The following is a 17,302-nucleotide window of genomic DNA, read 5'->3' as shown; positions in this document are numbered from 1 at the left end:
GGGACAGGGTTCCTTCCCTGGAAGCAGGAGGGCTCCAGATCTGGGGCAGGTGCCTGGGGGAGACCCTCCCCCGCATCCTCCGGCCTGGCCCCTGGTAGCCCTGCACCCCTATTCTGTCCGCCCAGGAAGGCGCACCCTGGCTGTGGGCAGCGGGACTGGGGTTCACTCTTGCTTCTCTCTCCTTTCCTCCTTCCTCCCTCTCCCCACCATGCCCCAAATTTCCTAGGGTTGGTTGCCGTGTGCATTCACCTGGCCTTTACTTTCTTTCTCCAGTGGAAAATTCTGCAGTCTAGTTGCCTCCCTGGGTATTCTTCTTTGGAAGCACTTTGTCAGGGCTCTTTTATGCATCCATGCAAGAGGGTCCATCTCTGTGGGGACGGCAGCCCCAGAGATGGGCCCACAGGGCCAGGAGCTGGGTTGCCCTGTGTGGGGTGGGCCTGGGGGCCACAGCCAGCGCCCACGCATGCTAACCCAGGAATCAGTGGAAAGGCAATTTGAAAAGGAAATGATCAAGATCACTTTCACAGTAAGGATGATGATGATGATGATGATGATGATGATATCATCATCAGCCCAAACCCTTGCTTGGAGCTCACCCAAGGGGCGCAGGGGCAGGACGCCCGCCTGGGGCAGGGGCTTGGGAGCAGCTGAGACGGGGGTTGGGGGTTGCTGATGGGGCGGGAAGAGGAGTGGGAATGGTGAGGGGGGCGAGCGGGGGGAAGCGAGGAGGTGGGACCTGGGGCAGGGAGATGGGGGGGCGCGGAGAGGCCGGGAGATGAGGAGACGCGGGAGGCGAGGACCTGGGGCAGGGAGGTGAAAGGGGCCGCGGGGAGCACGGTTCGGGAGCGCGGAGGAAGTAGGGAGGGGGCGCCGGGAGGGCGGGGAGCTGGGGGCGGCGGGGCGGAGCACCGCCCCGCCCCTAAGGGCCTCTGGAAAAGTTTGCGCTCTGGCTTGCGTGCGCAGAGACTGAGCCAGCCGGTCCTGGGGACACGCGACGGGGGCGCGGCGCCAGGAGGAGCCCGAGCGACAGCCCCCGGCGGGGACCGACTCCCCCCTCCAGCCCCAAGACTCTCCCGGTGCCCCGGTCCCCGCCGCCTCTGAGCGGAGGAAGGGTCGCCAGGATGCGGGTGGCCCAAGCGCCCTTTCCAGGCAGAGGTGAGTCGGTGGGGCAGGGATTGCGAGTCCGGGGCGCCCAACCTGGGTGGGTGGGCTGGGGGCCGCTGGGCCCATTTTTCTCACCAAATTCCAGCCTATCCCTGGCGTGACTGTGACCTGGCCCAAGAAGACACCACGTCCCCATCAGCCCCTCCTCCAGGCCATCCATTCCAGTGACGGCCCCAGCGGGGGAGAGGGAATGGTTCCTTTTTCCACTCTAGTGACGAGAACCATTGACCAGCCAGAGCCAGGGGAGAGAGAATGGTTCCTTTTTAACTACAGTGGAAAGGTCCAGACTGAGCTGCACCTCAGGACCTGAAGGAGACATAAGTGGCTCTTCCCAGAGAAGTCCCCTCTGTCCTTTTTCTGGAATAACTGAAAAGTTAGGCACCCTCACCCTCCCAGGATGAGGACCTGGGGGCTCTGGGAGTGTGTGGTTGTCGTCGTTCTCCTGGGGAAACCGTTCTTTTTAAATGATATTTGCCACAAAATTCCATTGCTTTCTTCCGTTTCTTGAAGTAGGCAGTCAGGACTGTCAGAATCAGGGCTGGAAGATAAAGCCCCTACTTTTGCAATCATGAGGTTCCCATGTGCTGCATTCGCAGCTGGATAAAGCCTGGAGAAGGGACGGGACATGTCCTTCTTGGGCCCCATGCTAGCTTTGCCGCTTCTAACCACCCTGGCTCCAAACGGTCTGTGTCTCTCTCTTTCTCTTCTGGTGCTGGCCACTCCCGGTGACATATTTCTTTGTGGGTTTTTATATTTAGATGTAAGAGAGGAACTTGTTGGGAGTTTAAAGGGAGCACATTTTGTTAGGAAGTTATAGCAAAGCGAGTGGCACGAACTCGGGGCTCTCCTGGGCGATTATTTCAAAAGTGGAGGGTCCACCCTGCCCACGGTACCCACCCCCAGCTGGAGCACTGACGACTTCCAGAATGAGGCATCTTTCTAAAGTCTGGAAGTCAGAGGCTGCAGACACACATCTTCCTCATTCATCTTTGCAACATTCTTGGTCAGAAGTTGCAAACGCTCAATGCACACATTTTAGTGACATTCTTGCAGGCGTGGTTAAGGAAAACAGTTCCTAGAAGTACCGGGGCAGGATTAGGTCCCGTGGGTGTGTGATGGACACGGCGGATGGCCATGCTTGTGGCTGGGGGTGGCGGCGGCAGGCGTGTTGTCCTCGAGAAGTCGTGGAAGTGTCTGGCTCTGTAGGAGTTCTCAGGGAACTGAGATGCACAGCTCCATCCAGAATGACTAATTCTGTGGCCATAGGAGGACCACACAGTGGGTTTTCTCAGTCAGCAACCTTCACATCCTGCCGGTCTGGTTGTTCTGTCACCTGCCACCAGAGACTGCACGTCAGCCCTCAAGCTTCCTGTGAAGATGCGGCTGGAGTGGATTCTCCCTCAGCTTCACCTTCATAAACGCTGCTTTCCTCTTTATGTTTCTGAATTTCGTAAAGTGCGTGGCTCTCCTAATTTTCTACCACGTGTGGATGGTAGAAAACTGGCATCTCCTGAAGAAGGAGCCTCACATGTTGGCCTAACAATGTTCTCAAAATGCAGGGACTTGATTTTCCTCCTTTCTCTGGAAATGACGGCACTGATGTGACCCTGTGGTGTCTTTTCCCTACTCCTACACACACTTCGATACCTACAGTGTGTGCATATGTTTCTATGATGGAAAAATGAGAATCTGGGCATGCCGTCATCTTGAAAATTTGGGGGTTGCCCTACTGTGAAGCCCCCTGTCCTTCTGCAGGACTCGGTGCTGTGAGCCGGGCGCTGACACCACCAGCCAGGCCAAGGGCCGCCTGTGGTGGTAGCCGGGACCACTGTGCTGGGCTTTCTGGGGACCTTTCTGTTCCCTCCCATGTGGCTTCCTCATTCCTGTCTTATCAGTTTGGAGCCACTTCTTATGATTCCTTTGCACCCATTTTCTGTTGAATTAATTAATTGCCTGAAGAGACGTTCCATGAGCTTTCAGAGGTAACAGGACGTGCTCGGTGAACTCCATCCAGTGCCGAGACTCCCGCGCTCCAGTGACGGTTGTGACTGTGCTGGGCATGGTCAGCCTCTGTTCTGTGTCATTTTCCTCCTATTTCTGTGGCTGCGTCTGTAGGAGGCCCGGCAGCAGGCCAGCCCGGTGAGCCCTGTGCGCTGTGGCAAGGCCTGAGCAGGTTGGTGCAGCTCTTGGGGCTTGCAGATGCTGCTTCATGTCCCCCCGGGTCAGGTTTCCGCTCATGTCAGCATTCCAGCTTTTGGCGAGCCTGCTGGTGACACTCTTGTCACCGCTGTCTAGGTGAAGACCATTGGGGGGGTGGACACTCTAGAAGAGTGAGCCCCTGCTGTGGTGCATGGGAATCAGATGACCCAGCCATCCAGCCCAGCACTGCCTCGGCCAAGCTGTGCCACTGAGGATGCGACCCCCACAGCCCAGCCTCGGCTTCCCTCTGTGTACACTCGAAAGGCAGATGCCGCCATGAGGACAAACGGGGTGCCTGCAAGGGACATTGTGGGCTGCATCAGCGTGGCTCCAGGAACCGGCGGGAGGGACCCCACAGTTAGGACTTCTTGGGCCAGATGTCTCTTATTTGCATAGGCCCTTAGCTGCCCGGAGGAGCTCATTCCCACACACCTTCACTCATCCCACGGCAATCTGGGCAGAAGTCCAATCCCGTCACTAAGAACAGGCAGAGAAGGGAGAGTCTGAAAAGTCTGGTTGAAGAGCAGAGGGTAAGGTCTCTTGTGTTAAGATCGGTTGCCTTACAATGGACAAGTCTGGGCACCCAGGCGAGCGAGCGCAGAGGCAGCCCCTGGGACCTGTGCCTGGACTCCTGCTGGCCACCCCATGTCCATGCACTCGCAGGATTGCACCCGATCCGTGTTAACACCCTCACCTTCCCTGCCCGAGAGAGTCCCGTGTGGGAAAGCCACCAGGGAGTGGGGAGCCTGCTCATCCCAGCGACCTCACGGGGGGCTCCGGGCCTGGGCTCCCAGCGGAGTGCAGGCGTGCGGGGCCGTGTGTGTGTGAGGCCTCTTTCCGGACGCTACCTCTGAAAGCCCCGAGGGGTTGCTCAGAAATCTGGGGCAAGGGGAAATATTCATTAGCAAAGGAATTTCCTGGGGCATCGACATGAGCAGCCCGGTCTTTCTTTCCTAAATCTTGTAAACAACAACAAAACACTGCTTTCCAGGAAATTTTGCTGTTTGGCAAATGCTTGGTGTTTCAGTTCAGTTTGAAGGATGGACTCGTTGGTTTCCCTGGGAAGACGTGCCTTTGACAAACAGCACCTTGTGTCTGACCGGGAGAAATTCCTCACTGTCCTCTCACACTTTTCTTGTTCTCTGTGACGGAGAGGGAGAGAGACCCCAGACTTTGTGGAAATATTTCCCTTTACTTTTTTCTCTTCCTTCTTTTTATAGTTTGTTTATTTTTCAAGTTGACATGTGTAGAGAAAGTGAGTCACTAGCGCAGAGAGCACATCTGGAACCCATCGGCCACCCGGGCCGCCCCTCCCTGCGGACGCACCTCCTTGGAATGGAGGGATGACGGCCCCACTGGTGCGACGCGGTCTAACCTGGGTGACGCATGGCGGAGACACCTTCTAGAAGGTGCTTCTCCCAAGTGTCCGTCCCACGCAGCAGCTTCTGCGTCAGGCCCGGCGCTCCGAGACATACAAGACTACCCTCCTCAGCACTGGCCTCTATTTCTAACTTGTTCGGGGGGAAATCAAGCAGTGATCAGACTCTTGCAATGAAAAGTCAGATGGTGGTCCCTGCCAGGCCCCAGATGCTTAACTTTTAAAATAAAGAAAAACGTGAGCATTTGTAATGTGTACGTCTTGCCCCCATGGGGACTTCTCCAGCTAGCCAAGTGCCGTTAGCCTCTGCAGGGACCCTCTGCATCAAAGCCCCTCCTAGACACCAGCCCGATGCTCAGAAATCTAAGGCAGCCCATGGATGCACTGGCACAAGCTCACAAGGATGCCCCCACCCAGGCCCCGTAGTGCTTGTTAGGACAGCAACCTGTAGAAACCCCCCTGTGTCCACAGACAAGGGTGGTTTTGCATCTGTTTCCTGACAGGAGCAGGAATTACCAGCATCCAAATGCACCTCCGCCTAGGACTCGGGTGAGCATCACGTTGGCAGAAAGACGCCAGGCACATTTGTAGGCTATGGGGCCCCTTTTACGTGGAGGTCAGAAACAGGCTCCTGCCCTCGAGGGGGTGAGAAGCCAGCCAGCGGTCCCTTTGGGGTCAGTGGTGTGGCTGGGAGGGGTGGAACAGGCTGGCTTCCCAGGAGCTGTGTTCGCAGTGCCCAGCACTCCTCAGGATGGATGTGGCCCGAGAGCTGATGCCCCACCTGGTCCCGAGCCAGGCTGGCCGCTCCGAGCTGGCGGGCGGGAGGGGCAGAGTGTTCCTTCTGCAAATTCAGGTCCTGCCGTGCCCCTGAGAGGTGGGGGCAGAACTCCTCTGTGATGCTTTTGACCACAAGTAACAGCGCTCAGACACATCCAAAATCAATCTGGCCTTTGGCCCAGCACGTAACTCTTGGGATGGAGTCTACGGTCTAATGTTGGTAAACCAAAGAAAATAAGCTTTTAGATTGTAAAGAGAGCCAGATGTCTTCCAGTTACAAAAAATGCGGAGAGTAGCATTTAGCAAGAGATGTTCTGAAAAATATGTGCTCTTTGAGTGATGAATATTTAATCAACGGAAATGATAAATCAGGCATTAGTAGGAAAAATACATTCACCCTCAAAACGCATGGTTTGGGTGGCTCTCCGGCATGTCTTACACTATTTTCATTGGGGTGGTTCTGCTGCTGGGTATCGCCTTCATTGTTGGCTTGTTTTCCTGCCCTGCTCAGTTCTTTCAAAACCCTGCCTGTGCCGCGAAGAAAAGTCCTTCACTTCTCTGTCCTTGCTCTTTACGTCCAGGAGGTCCAGGTCCAGCGGGTTTATGGGCACATGCGTCCCTGTCCTTGCTTATGGCCCCTGCAAAGGGGTGGGGTGCGTGCAGAGGGAAGGATGTACGTGGCGGGGAGTTATCCTGGGGAAACAGTCACAGCCGACAAGCCGAAGTTGTACTGTGGTTTCCAGACCTTTTGGATGTGGCTGCTTGGAGCCCTTTCTCCCCGTTGTGGGTGCAAATTCACGAACAATTCACATTCCTCGCCCTTTCAGGTAACACGTGTGTTTCTGCAATTCAGACTGTGTGGGTGGTCACTCACTCATGATTGCAAGTCATGCAGGACTAGTGGACAGAGTGGCTGCTGGCGCCTGGCACCGGGCTGCCTGGCGTGGGGCGTGTGGAGGCCTCGGGTCTGCTGCTTTCTTTCAGTTCACGTGCACGGCTTCAGTTTTGGGGGTTCAGATAGTTTGATCTGAATTCTGAGTTTTCAGCCAAGTCCAGAGTCCAAGTGGACCCAGCGCCGGCAGGGAAATAGCCGTTCCCCGGCCGCTGCTCCCTCCGACTCTCGGTGGGGCTGGCTGTGCTCCAGGCTGTGCCCAGGGCCCGGAGAACAGAATGAGGCCATGGCAGCTCCATTCGTGGCTCACAGATAAAGACTCAGCTGACAAGCAGCAGGAAAGAGCAGCGCCTTCGTGGGGCACCCGTGAGCGGACAGGCGCGGGGCCCCGATGCGGTGTGAGTATGAAGCAGGCCCCTGCAGGCGGCGGGCTCAGAGGTGGTCAGCCGCGGCATTATTTATACTCCTTAAACGACAGCCTGCGATTTGTTGTAAAAAGTGTCGAGTGGGCTCAGGGAGGTCTGGAGGGGCTGGGCTGACTCCAGAAAGTGTTGCAGAGCAGGAGGAATTTGACTCAGGGCGTGAAGGACAGGCCAGAGTTAGAGAAAGGTGCGGGAGCGGTGGTGGCAGGGGCTGGCCGGACAGCAGCCCACCGAGCTGACCCGTGCGTCTTCAGGGGCATCTACTGACCTGCATGCACTGCGCAGGCAGCCCCTGGAGGCCAGGGCCCACGGAGTTTCTGGAACAGCCGCACATGCAAGCTCCAGCACATTGGGAGAAGTCTCTGCAGCAAAGGAACGGAGCGGCTCTTTCTGACCTCAGAGAACCCGAGCCCCCTGATGGAGGGGAGGGTCTGACAGCCTCCCAGGCTCCAACCAATGCCCGCAGGGCCGGGAAACAGTGACCTAGAGGGAGCGGGGGGGCCCACGGAGTTTCCTCTCCTTCTTGTCCGAGAGCAGCCGCCCACACTGTGCCCCCGAGTCCTTCCAGGACTGAGACCCTCTTGGGCCCTCTTGGTACCTAGCAAGATCCCGCCAAACCCCAAAATGCAGACCCCATATCATTTGGGGAGCTGTCTCTGAACCCAACTTAAGGCTATGGCTTAAACGTTGTAAAAGTAAAAAAATACTCATCACTGGACACTCAGAGGGCTGTTTTAAGCTGATCTCATTTGATTGTAGCAGATATTTAATCATATATTTCTAATTTAAAATCAGTGGGTCCACTGAAAGCCACATCCAGCTGTGACGTCACACGAGGTGATGAGCACGGCCCCAGGTGAGGGTGGGAAGTATCTGGAGGGGAGGGGAGATTAAATCTGGGGCCGTCGAGGGTCTGGCGCTTGGCTTCTGACAGCGGTCTGTAGACCCCCAGGTGGGTCATTTCTTTCAGTTCACATGCACAGCTTCAGTTTTGGGGGTTCAGACAGTTTGATCTGAACTCTGAGTTTTCAGCCAAGTCCAGAGTCCAAGTGTTCATCCCTGCCTTTCCTCCCATCACCCCCGGTGGAGGTATGGGTTTGGGTTCTGCTGTGCCTTACACTGCCCTTCCTTCCGTGGCTGCGTGGCCCTGCCTCCGGCCTCTCCTGGAGGCCGTCAGGACCCGACTCTTTCCCCAGGCCTGGTCCCAGGGATGCCATCGGGGCCACGGGTGGTCACCATGTGGCTTCAGGCTCACCGGGGGGGCTTCCTGGAGGCGTCATTCTGGTTCCATCCTACTGCATTGTCCTGGGATGATTCCGTTTGTCTCCGGGTCACGGGGAATCATGGTTTGGCGGCTCCCGCGTGGTGGATCAAGGATGCACAGTTAGCACTCACGAGTGCCTTGGGATTCCCTGATGGATGTTTACTCGGTCTGTGTGTCATTGTTACATGAGTGAACGACCGTGGCGCTCACGCACTGATCTCCCTCCCAGAGGCTGCAGACACCAAGTGGCTTCCCGTGGCCGCCTCAGCGCCCGGGGAGCTCTGGGCCCCTGTGTGACCACCCTTTTTCACGCTTGCGGAGTTCGGGTGCCTTCCTCCAACTCTGCTGTGGCCGCTGCCCCTAGGTGGTCTCGGAGCCCCTTAATCGCGGGGCGCCCCTCTTTTCTCTTTGCAGGCTGCTGCTCTGCATGCCCTGGCTGGGGTCCAGCCCGGGCCACCCCTGAAGCCTGAGCCAGAGCCTGTTCTCTGGAGATGGACATGCCCAGGGCGCCCTCTGGTGGGATCCGGAGCTGAGCCTCTGCGCACCCGAGCCATGGCCACGGTCCTGATGCCGCACCCCAAGCCCGGGAACCAGACCCTGTACGAGCACTACAGTTACGTGGGCAAGCTGGAGGGCAGGCTGAAGGAGGCCCCCGAGGGCAGCATGCTCACCACCGTGCTGTTCCTGATCATCTGCAGCCTCATCGTGCTGGAGAACCTCATGGTTCTCATTGCCATCTGGAAGAATAATAAATTCCACAATCGCATGTACTTCTTCATCGGCAACCTGGCTCTCTGTGACCTGCTGGCCGGCATTGCCTACAAGGTCAACATTCTGATGTCAGGCAAGAGGACGCTGAGCCTGTCTCCAACGGTCTGGTTCCTGCGGGAAGGCAGCATGTTCGTGGCCCTCGGGGCGTCCACCTGCAGCTTGCTGGCCATCGCGATCGAGCGGCACTTGACTATGATCAAAATGAGGCCGTACGACGCCAACAAGAAGCACCGCGTCTTCCTTCTGATTGGGATGTGCTGGCTCATCGCCTTCTCGCTGGGCGCCTTGCCCATCCTGGGCTGGAACTGCCTGCACGACCTTCCCGACTGCTCCACCATCCTGCCCCTCTACTCCAAGAAGTACATCGCCTTCTGCATCAGCATCTTCACAGCCATCCTGGCCACCATCGTGGTCCTGTACGCACGTATCTACTTCCTGGTGAAGTCCAGCAGCCGCAGGGTGGCCAGCCCCCACAACTCGGAGCGCTCCATGGCCCTGCTGCGGACTGTGGTCATCGTGGTGAGCGTGTTCATCGCCTGCTGGTCCCCGCTCTTCATTCTCTTCCTCGTCGACGTGGCCTGCAGGGTGAAGGAGTGTGCCGTCCTGTTCAAGGCCCAGTGGTTCATTGTGCTGGCCGTGCTGAACTCGGCCATGAACCCCGTCATCTACACACTGGCCAGCAAGGAGATGCGGCGGGCCTTCTTCCGGCTGGTCTGCACCTGCCTGGTCCGGGGCTGGGGCGCCCGCTCCTCGCCTGCCCAGCCCACTCTCGATCCCAGCAGAAGCAAGTCCAGCGGCAGCAACAACAGTAGCCCCTCGCCAAAGAGCAAGGAGGACCCTCCGCAGAGAGTCACCTCGCCCTGCATAGCTGACAGGAACAAAACGGTGCAGAATGGGACCCTCTGTAAATGAGAGCAGCGGCCTCCAGGAACGGGGATCCTTACACATCCACGGGACAAGGGGCACTCTGCTCACAGCCACGGTCTTATTTATTGCATGCCTCAACCCTGGGAGTTCCAGAGCTGGGGCTCGGGAAACCTATTTGCCAATAGCCTGAGTAGCGTGGACATCACTAAGAGGGGACCCGAGGACTTGCCAGCTTATTCCACGGTAGACAACGTGCTTTGTCCGCTTCGGCTCCTGAGTCTTCCGAATGTCCCCGGCTGCTGACGTGGTCTGCTGCCTTCCCCCGAGTCCCAGCGGCCACTCTCCATGGTGCCTGCCGAGGGAAGGTGGTGGTGGGCCACGCAACGTACGGCGTGCTTCCCCAGACGCCACAGTGAGGTTTGGGAACTTCACACTGCATTGACTGTGCACAGCGTGGATGCTGGTGCATTCGTCACGTCTGGGCTATGGAGCCCTTGTGTTTCCGATGTCGGCCATCGGTACGTGGTACCAGTGGGGGCACGTGGTGCAGCGTCCTGCTTGAACCACCAGGTGTAAGGATGTGGCTAGAAACTAGGTACACACACCGGTCCCAGTCTCCTCAACTGACATGAAGTCTTGTGTTCAGCAGGCTTTGCCTGAATTCTCAGAAAGGGCTGCTCCCAAGTGGGGCTCGGGTGTATAGGGCTGACCCAGAGGGAACGGAGAACCAGAGAGCTTTGGGAGCGGCATCCTTGTTTCTCCTCTGTCCTGTGTCCCTGTGGAGTCTTACACACAGCCAAAGCCCCGTTCCTAAAGATCCCAGAAAAGCCAGCCAGGGTCCTTCAGGAGGCTGTCCCTAGGCCAACCAGGAAAAGAACCCACATGAGCAGAGGACAGACACCCTAGCCAGAAGCCGGAGGCTGCGGTCTCTTTAACGTGATGGAACGTTTGTCCTGAATTAGGAGAGGTTTACTTGATCCTGTGTGGAGTCTGACTCACTTTGATCAGAGAAGCACTGAGTCAGTGACCCCATGCTGTCCCCGTGGAGAAGCTGGGGCGGTTGGCAGCCCCTGCCCCCCCCCCAAAGCTGACCCTGACCGTGCCGTGTCAGGAGCACATCTGGGATCCGGCGGTGTGCACATTCTTCAAGGAAATGTAATGATGCTGTACTTCCCCTCTTCAGTATAGGTTGGCCGTGCGTCCCCGTTGGTAGGGAGTTACTTAGAAGGCGTTTCTGTGCATGCCTCCCCCAAGGATTCCACCTGCAGGACAGACAGACGAGGAGAACGTGCACACGTCTGTAGAGATCTCATAACCACAGAGTTGACATGCTCGGTTTCTGGTAGAAGCAAAACAGAGCAACCTTCAGAAGGACTCCTACTTGGGCAAGCCCACATCAGAGCCCCTGAGGTTTTCTGGTTTGCTGGATGTTTCGGCTGAGTCAAGACTCAAGAGACGGCTCAATACGTTAGCTCTCTCGAGGAGAGGTTGACTCCTGCATGCTGTCCGATGCACATTCCCCTGACGGAGGAACATTCCTGTGGGTCCTGGGGGGTCTCCACGTACCCACCAAAGACTTCCCTCACTTTTGTTATTGATGAGAGAAGTCCTGTTTGTCAGGAGACACTTGGCATGCTTCCTCACATCACTGAAAAGAGCTTATTCTCTACTCCGATAGCGTGTCTGGAAACTAAAGCGTGGAGAAAGCGAGGCAGTGTTTCGGAGCCACAACCTTGGGCAGTGCGTGTTCATGTAGTGAACAAAGTGGCCGCAGGACCCCTCCGCACTGGCCCTGAGGGGCCCGGGGACCCTGGGTCTCTGGAGTTAGTATTAGTGACACTTGCACCATAACCCAGCTTCCTGTTGTGAGAACGCAGAACTTTCAGGCAGTCTGAGTGAAAAATATGCCAAAAGAGTAATTGTGTTCGTTTGAGAGATACAGAAAACGATCAACCTTAATACCGCTGTGTACGGTATCCTCAGCAGGTGGCTGGGGGCGTGTGGGAGTTTCCAAGCCACAGAGAACTCGTGCATTAGATACCACTCGGTCAGTAACCTTTCCCTGTCCCGTGTGTGTTTGTTAACAAAATAAAACCAAAAGCCTGCTTATAAACCTGTCTCTGGGGGTCGGCGTGGGGGTTGTTTGCACCAGAGCCCCTGGTGGTGTGGAGGGTGGTGGCCCAGGATGGAAGCCACTCTCGGAAGCCCATGACCGTCCCCCCTGCGCATCCCCCAGGCATAGCTGGTGTCCAGGGAAGCTTCGGTGGCCAGGTTTTGGTAGGCCGGGCCATTTTGAGGCGGTTGAACCCTTCAACAGGGAGAAAATGATGCGTCCTGGCTGAAAGAGACGGGCCGTTTGGTTCTGCTCCATTTGCAACAGGAGGGAAGAGGTCAGAACTGGCCTGCTGCCCAGCATCCTCGTTGACAGAGGACAACTTCTAGCCTGTGTGTGTGTGTGCATGTGTGCGTGTTTGTGTGTGCACGTGTGCGCGTATTTGTGTGTGCACACGTGTGTGCATGTTTGTGAGCGTGAGCGCATGCGTGCGTGTCTGGGTGCGTGCGTGTATGTGCGCACACGCATATGCGGGTGTGTGCGTGCGTGTACGTGTATACACGTGTGTGCATGCGCGTACGTGTGCATGCGTGTAGGTTTGTGCATGTGTGTGCGTGTACGTGTGTGCATGTACGTGTGTGCATGTTTGTGTGTGAGAGCACATGCGTGTGCATCTGGGTGTGTGCGTATGTTCGCGCACGCGCGTGTGTGTGTGTGTGTCCGCGCTGCATGAGGCCTGCATTCGGCATAACTAGCCTGGGGCTGATGTTCACGGAGAGATCTCGCAGACCGCAGCCTGCAGCCACCACCCTGCACTCTGCCCGACGCGACCAGGCAGACATGACCGTGAAGCCCGCCAGGAAGACTGTGGCCAGGCCGCCACTTTGACCCCCCCGCCCCGGCAGAAGGGCGAGGTTTGGCAGGTGATGGTGGTGTAACAGGTCTGGGGATATCAGAGTACCTGCTGTCCACGGAAAGGTTCCAAACTCCCCCCTCCCTCGTGAGGCAACACAAGATCCAGCACCCAAGTAAGAGGCTTTTCACACAATCCTTTATTGCTCCCAGAGTTACACTGACAGTCGTTTAAACGGCAAGCCAGAGAAAGCGGCTGTCTCTCTGCACCCCTGACTGGAGGTTATTCCGCGCTGGTGAGGAGCCTTTCGCACACATGTAACTTGGTGCATTTTATAGAAAACGTCTAATTGAATTACCAAGTCCATGCTTTGAAATTGTATCCACGAGGACAAAACCTCAACACCCAAATGTTTTCAGCATCTAAGTCAAAATATCAAAGGGTTTGCTACCTAGTCAGAAATGCACACACCACTATCCCGAAAATGAAGGCACGTTTTCTGATAACCAGTGAGAAGGAGACTTGTGGCATGGCCCCAGCGGGGGTGACCCCGGGGGACGCTGTGCAGGGGCCTGTGCTCCGCGGCCGCCAGCGCGCAGGGCTCGGACCCAAAGCCACGTCGCTTCCTAGAAGGGTGGGGCGTATGCTGAGGGCAAGGAAGGCACGGGAGCCGCTCCCCTCCCTGCCGTGCTGTGGGGCCTCTCTGTGTCCCCCACATTGCTCAGGCGCTCCCAGCTTTCCCGAAATAGAGCTTAGCAAGCTCCAGGTTGGTTTGGTAATTCCACTCCCCAGAATCCAAATGCTGTCCCAGCATCAAAGCAGAAAGTGGCAAATTGGCAACATACCCAGACAAGAGACCTTCATGGTAATCCTCGTTTGTTCCACAAAACTTAACGGAAAACAAAACACAAAGCTCTCGAATAATATTTATCAATATATATAATTTGCCATCCAAATACTTTTTAAAAAGTAATAAATATCTCATTATTACACATGAAATTTACATGGAGTTCTCTCCTGATCCTTGGATTTTCACATCAGATGTTTAATTCTTATCTAATTCTGAATGCAAACAAACATTCACATACTTAATTTTTTACAATATTTATTCTGGAACAAATTTTATTCAAAAGGCAAATGAACAGAGAACATTCCACTTGCCACCAACACATAGTCATTACAGAAAAAGGTAATTCAGTGTTCAAAGATGGATATGCCCATTTATTTCTGCTGTGTTGATTGCTGCTTGATTCGGTTGGATAGAAAATTTGGTGGTGGGAGAAACAACCCAGGTGAGTGTGAGCTCCTTGGCTGTGACATGCAGGACCACATGTGCTCTCCCTACACACTGATCTCTACCTACAGCATTGCAAAGTGAGCCGCAACGTAATCTGGCACTTTCGTCCATGAGAATGGTCCTCCCAGCCCTCCAGGACGAGCTCAAGGGACTCCTTTCTTCAGGGCATCGGGGAGGCAGGAGGAGGCCTGAGGGGGGCACCGCCAGCCCCCAGTGTCCCTGCTGACACCAGCCACTGTGTGTGAGGGCGCCCACCCCCCCGGGGCCCCCAGCCTGTCCGCCTGCTCTGGCACTCCCACCCCACCGGCATCCACCCGTCTTCCAGCTTGCAAAGCCTTCAGACTCTCCACATCCACCTGGGAGCCCCCGCCTCCTCTGTCCCGTGGAACGTGACCACATCAGCCATCAGGCTTGTCACACTCTCATGCCCCGTGCGTGCTTGTTTCCTACGAGGAGCCCAGCACCACGCCTGCTAATAGGAACCAACGCACAGATGAGGCCAAGAGAAGCCTGGCTGGGAATGCCCACAAGCCTGGGCGGCCAGCTCACCCCCAGCACACCTGGGGGTCAGCCCCGCCACAACTGCCCCTTCGCGTCCTTCCTCCCTGGCCTCTGACAGACGCTGCACGCTGACGAAGGAAACCCTTCTTACCTCCGTCGTCCGCTGTCCCCCTCCCGTCCCTCTGTCCCTTCCACAGTGCCCCGCGCCCCGGGGTCCTGCTCCCTTCGCACACGGATCCCATATCCCGCAGCATCCAGGACCCTCCTCCATGTGTCTGCAGATGCCAAACTCTTCACAGCTGCTTAACTTTCTGCTTGTCTTTGTTGGCTGAAATACCAAGATGCAGGGGCGAGTCTCGAGGTGCACAGCCAGCCTGCACACACACGCACACACACGCAGGTGCGCAACTGTCCTAATCAGTGTAGGTTGACATTCAAAGTCCTGGTATAAAATTGCAGTTTTTCTGGCTGCTATAAAGTGTGCCAGTTTTAAAACTGTGCATTTGTTGCTTGCAAACTTATAAATATGTATAAACCCCATTATAAATAAATTGTGCCTGGCAGATGGCATTTTATCCGCCAGCAGTGATTGTATGGAGTTCTAAATGCTTATTAATGCTCCACTTTTAAAACTCCGAGGATGGACTCTGGGATCTGTGACATGAGATGGTGGGAAAACAAAGTCATAAATTGGACGGGAAAGCCCTCAGTAAGGGAGGGTTAAGGGCCGGCAGCTCACACCTGATGGTGGTTCTCCAAGTCTCCCCTTCCCACCGGCATCGCTCAATTTATTAGAAATGCAAATTCTTGGCTCCTGTGCAGACCTCCAGGGGTGAGGCCCGGGCGCCACCTCGCTGCCCGTCCACTCGGGATCTGCGTAGCCCGGAGGCCTGTCGCCCCACCGGACCCCCCGCCCCGGGAGTGTGCACAGGTGTGCACAGGGCCTGTTTTCCACCTGGGATGGGCCAGTGGCTCAATGCCGCTGGGTAAGCACTGACGTGTGTCCAGCCCCGTTTCCCGCTGCCCCTCGGCACCGTCAGTCTTCCACATCACGGTGACCTGCCCGATCACGCTCTCCTCCTCAGCTTTCTTCCCTTCCCCACCCCTGGGGCGTCACCCAGAGGATCGACATACAGTCAGACCCTCTTGGGGTCTGCTTCTGAAGGCCCTCAAACAGAAACACTTCCTTGGCGGTGTAAGACTCCCGTCTTTATGCCTTTTGCAAAAAGAATGAGCATAAATGCAAACCCAAGGAGGAGGGAAGAGCTATGTGCCATTTTCCATCAGGCGCTGAGCTTTATACCCAAACTGTAAAGGACCCTAATAAGTCCTGCGCTCTGTCCGAGATTCAGCCACTGTCGCCACACTCCAGCAAGTCACCTGGCCCCAGCTCTCGCACTAAAAAGGGGGTTCTGCTGCAGCACGATCCTAGAATGCTCCCTTGCTTGTTATCCTCTGGGGGGCCCTGGCGCGCCCAGGTTTGCAACACCTTCCTGTAAAGTGGTTTTCCCAATTCATCTCTCTCAGGACCAATTTTTAAAATTTCACTACAGACCCAGATATTATTCTGAAACTCAGGACCGAGATTTGTCTGTGACACACAGTGACCTAAGTGCAGTATTTCCACAATCCCTGTCCCCTTTGCTATTGGGCTGTCACCACCCGCAGAAAGGTGGGGATGGACTGCAGGTGTGTGAACACGGAGAGGGAGCCCACCACACCTGCTCATGAGGTGTCCCAAGAAGCAACTGTCCTTCCTGTTTCCATATATTCACCAGCACCTCCCCGCCATCTCACGGGGCGGGGGGGGGTGCAGCGGTTGGGCCACCGCTCAGAGACACCCAGCAACAAGCGTGAGGCCACGTGGCTCTGGGGGAGGCCTGTGATCTCGTGGGAATCGCCTTCACCTGGGGACCGATTCAGGGAAAGAAGAACCAGGACATTCGTCGCCACGTGTCACTTCTGAGAAGGAGCCATGTGGCATCTGGAACCGCCTGAAAGCAGCGCTGCATCCCTGCACCTGGGCTGTGGTCCACCCACCCGCCCCAACACCCGAGATGTGAACACAGGTCACTGCCACGCGGCCGCTGGGCCCCTTGGCCTCTCGGGTGTAAAAGTCCGGGAGGGACTGTGTCTGCACGGAGTCGGGGCGGGAGATGGTTGAATGTGTTACCAGACAGTGCACAGGGCGGTTCAGGGCCTCGAGAATCAGCGCTCGCTGAAACCAAGGGTGGGCAGTCCCGCATGGACCCGCAGGCTCTAGGGGGACGAAAAGGTCATTTGGAAGTCCTGCTCATTCACACGCGGTGGTGTGGGTCGGAGGGGCAGTGGGTGGGCGTCTCCGGGGCCACACCACAGCGGGGCCATTGTGGGCCTGTGGGACCTGCCGTGCACTCCCAGCACGCCCAGAGGTCTAGGCGGAGAGGCAGCAGGTCCGGTACACCGTGGGCTCCGGGGGGACCCGGCACAGTGAGCAGCGAACGTACCCGGGGATTCGGGGGTCTGGGAACACAGCCCTGCCTGGCAGAGGTGCCGTCCAGGTCCAGGCGAGGGGGGGACCCAGGCTGGGCAGGGAGGGGCCCTGTCTTTGCCTGGGAATCCTGAGCTCCAGGTGCAGCAGAGCCCACCCACCGTGTGGCTTGGGGGGGGCACTGTGCCTCAGTTTCTCCCCCTGTGAGTGGGGCTCCCCATGATGCCCATCCCACGGCCTTGAAAGGGAGCTGCGGTGACCTGTGGAGCCCCAGGAAGATGAGAGAATGGCAGCCATCTGCTGGGTCTGCTGGGCGCTCCAGCGGCTACAGGGGTTCCCACGGGCCCTGTTGTGTTGTAAGCAATCCTGGAATCTGAACTTAAAAATGCATATT

The 17,302-nt window shown here is 56.6% G+C and overlaps 1 protein-coding gene across 1 annotated transcript; it reads left to right on the top strand.

The window, feature by feature from the left end:
- Positions 1-963: 963 nt before the first annotated feature.
- S1PR3 (sphingosine-1-phosphate receptor 3) lies at positions 964-11,835 on the top strand. Its single transcript, XM_027615721.2, has 2 exons — positions 964-1,155; positions 8,511-11,835. The coding sequence occupies exon 2, from the start codon at positions 8,649-8,651 to the stop codon at positions 9,777-9,779; it is 1,131 nt and encodes a 376-aa protein (XP_027471522.2). The 5' UTR covers positions 964-1,155; positions 8,511-8,648; the 3' UTR covers positions 9,780-11,835.
- Positions 11,836-17,302: the final 5,467 nt, after the last annotated feature.

Source organism: Zalophus californianus, chromosome 13 (genome assembly GCF_009762305.2).
Source record: "Zalophus californianus isolate mZalCal1 chromosome 13, mZalCal1.pri.v2, whole genome shotgun sequence".
Classification (NCBI taxonomy): domain Eukaryota; kingdom Metazoa; phylum Chordata; class Mammalia; order Carnivora; family Otariidae; genus Zalophus; species Zalophus californianus.
This window is presented reverse-complemented; position numbering and strand designations above follow the sequence as displayed.